The 2,769-nt window shown below is 38.9% G+C and overlaps 1 protein-coding gene across 1 annotated transcript; it reads right to left on the bottom strand.

The window, feature by feature from the left end:
• Window positions 1-907: 907 nt before the first annotated feature.
• LOC122584217 lies at window positions 908-2,427 on the bottom strand. The gene is made up of 2 exons (XM_043756434.1): window positions 1,892-2,427; window positions 908-1,409 (listed from the first exon to the last, which is right to left on the bottom strand). Exons 1-2 carry the CDS (start codon window positions 2,425-2,427, stop codon window positions 908-910), a joined length of 1,038 nt encoding a protein of 345 aa, XP_043612369.1.
• Between the last annotated feature and the right edge of the window lie 342 nt (window positions 2,428-2,769).

Genomic DNA, 2,769 nt, shown 5'->3' with positions numbered 1-2,769 from the left:
AGCTCTAAGTCGTGGATGGTGTAGTTTTTCTCATGGACATTGAGTTTCCGAGAGGCATAAGAAATCACTTTACCCCTTTGCATTGGTACACATCCCAACCCTTGATTTGAAGCATCACAATAAAATACAAAATCATCTGGACCATTGGGAAGGGTAAGAATAGGAGCGTCACATAGATTTTCTTTCAGTGTTTGGAATGCTTTTTCTTGTTTATCACCCCAATCAAACTTCTTATCCTTTTGGGTTAACTGAGTAAGTGGTTGAGCGATTTTCGAGAAGTTAGCGATGAATCGTCAATAATACCCAGCCAAGCCTAGAAATGAACGAACCTCTAATGTCGTTGTAGGAGCTTTCAATCCTTCACTGCTTCTATCTTACTGGGGTTAACATGGATTCCTTCACTATTCACTACATGCCCAAGGAAATGAACTTCTTGTAACCAAAAATCGCACTTCAAAAACTTAGCAAACAATATCTCCTTCCCAAGTAGTTCAAGAATCATTTTCAAGTGTTATTCATGTTCTTCTTTAGACTTCGAATAGATTAAGATGTCATCAATAAACACTGTAACAAAGTTGTCCAGATACGGTTTGCATACGCGGTTCATCAAATCCATGAAAACTACGGGTGCATTAGTCAAACCGAAGGACATGACTAAGAACTCAAAATGTCCTAATCGAGTCCTAAATGCTGTTTTTGGAATGTCTGCTTCATTAACTCTGAGTTGATGATATCGGGATCGCAGGTCTATCTTCAAGAAGAACTTCGCACCTTGAAGTTGATCGAATAAGTCGTTGATTCTAGGAAGAGGATAACAATTCTTAACCGTCAGTTTTTTCAACTCCCGGTAATCAATACACATGCGAAACAAACCATCCTTTTTCTTGACAAACAATATCGGTGCTCCCTAAGGCGAATGACTCGATCTGGTGAAGCCTTTTTCTTGGAGCTCTTGAAGTTGATTAGACAACTCTTGCATTTCAGTAGGCACTAAACAGTATGGAGATTTGGCAACTGGAATCGCTCCGGGAATAAGATCTATACGGAACTCGACTTGTCTTATTGGAGGTAATCCTATTAGATCTTCAAGTTTCTTCTTGTTAGACTTAATGCCCATGAGGTGCTTCTGATTTTCCTTCGCCCGCTCTCCATATATAAGTAACATTTCACCATTCCCTAAAGGTATACGAACCACCTTTCCATAGCAAACTATCTCGGCTTTATGCTTCGATAGCCAATCCATACCAATAACTACGTCAAAGCTTCTTAGCGAGAAAGGCAGAAGATTAATACTGAACATATGACCCTCTATTTCTAAGGCACAATCATTAACGATTTTATCGACTCTAGCAAATTTCCCATTAGCTACTTCAATCAAGTAATAAGTATTCAAACTATTGGCTCTATATCTAGGAGTGACATAAACTTAGTAGAAACAAAACTGTACTCAGCACCAGAGTCGAATAATACTGTAGCAAAGTGATTGTTTAAGAGGAACGTACCCATCACAATATTTGGGTCTTGACAAGCTTCATTTGCTCCCATGACAAATACTCTCCCATGGGCTTGGTTGACATTATTCCCTTGAGTCCGATTCTCTCCAATAGCTAGCACTTGATTCGGTTTAAATTTGGACATGTGTTGCAGTAAAGGTTATTACCACCGCACTGATAACACGTTCCACGGTTAATTGTCGAGTTAACAGCATTCACCAGAACCACCTGCTTGACTCCCACTTGACAATCCCTAGAAAGGTGCCCAACTCGGTTGCAGTTATGCAAAAACGGAAAGTTGAATTTTGGAAATGATGGTAATTAAATTTTGCACACTTTGGAGCAGAACCTATATATTCCTTCTTAGTCGTATCCGTTGCCATCAATCCCTTTGTCACTTTAGCCTTCTTATTTTTTCCATTAGTGTTCTTTGACCCACTCGTCTCAGTACCATCCTTCCTTTTTTTTTCTCATTAACCTTGGACAATGACCCATTTCTCACCATCTCATCCGTCAAAGATCCTGCCTTCAGAATAACACTTTGAATTGTGGTTGGCTCAATTGCTGCCACAAGTCCACGAATTTGGGGAACAAGGCCATAAATGTACCTCTCAATCCTCTTTGATTCGAGGGTAACTAGTTGAGGTACTAGTTTGGCAAGCTCATGAAATCGATCAGTGTAAGCGGCATGTTTAGCTCCTACCATGGCATGATTCCAAAATTCATTCTCCAACTTTTGCATTTCATTTTTCGGACAAAATTCTTCCACTAGTAATGCCTTAAACTCATCCCATGTCATTCTCATAGCTGCTGCTCTACCCCTGGCTTGTATCTGAGTGTTCCACCATGTCAATGCTTTATTAGTCAGTGAAATTGCGACATACTTCATTTTTTGATTTTCTGCACAGTTGCTAATATCCATCACGGATTCCATTTTCTCTATCCATCTAGTTACTGCCAATGCTCCTCCCTTGCCATCAAAATCTTGTGGCTTACAATATTGAAACTCCCTATCGGTACATCCATTGCACCACCTCCAATGTTGTTGTTGTTATTGCCATTCACTTGACCAACACCGACATTATTATTATTATTCTGATTACCATCATTGTTATTTTCATTATTTTTATTATTGTTCTCATTATTGTTATTGTTATTCTCATTGTTGTTATTGTTGTTCTCATTGTTGTTATTGTTATTAACATTATTGTTATTCGCATTAAGAACAACAGTGGTCACTTGAGTAACAATAGTAGGAACAATTGCAGCTAGTTGT

This window comes from Erigeron canadensis, unplaced genomic scaffold (genome assembly GCF_010389155.1).
Source record: "Erigeron canadensis isolate Cc75 unplaced genomic scaffold, C_canadensis_v1 Conyza_canadensis_unscaffolded:12, whole genome shotgun sequence".
Taxonomy (NCBI): Eukaryota; Viridiplantae; Streptophyta; class Magnoliopsida; order Asterales; family Asteraceae; genus Erigeron; species Erigeron canadensis.
This window is presented reverse-complemented; position numbering and strand designations above follow the sequence as displayed.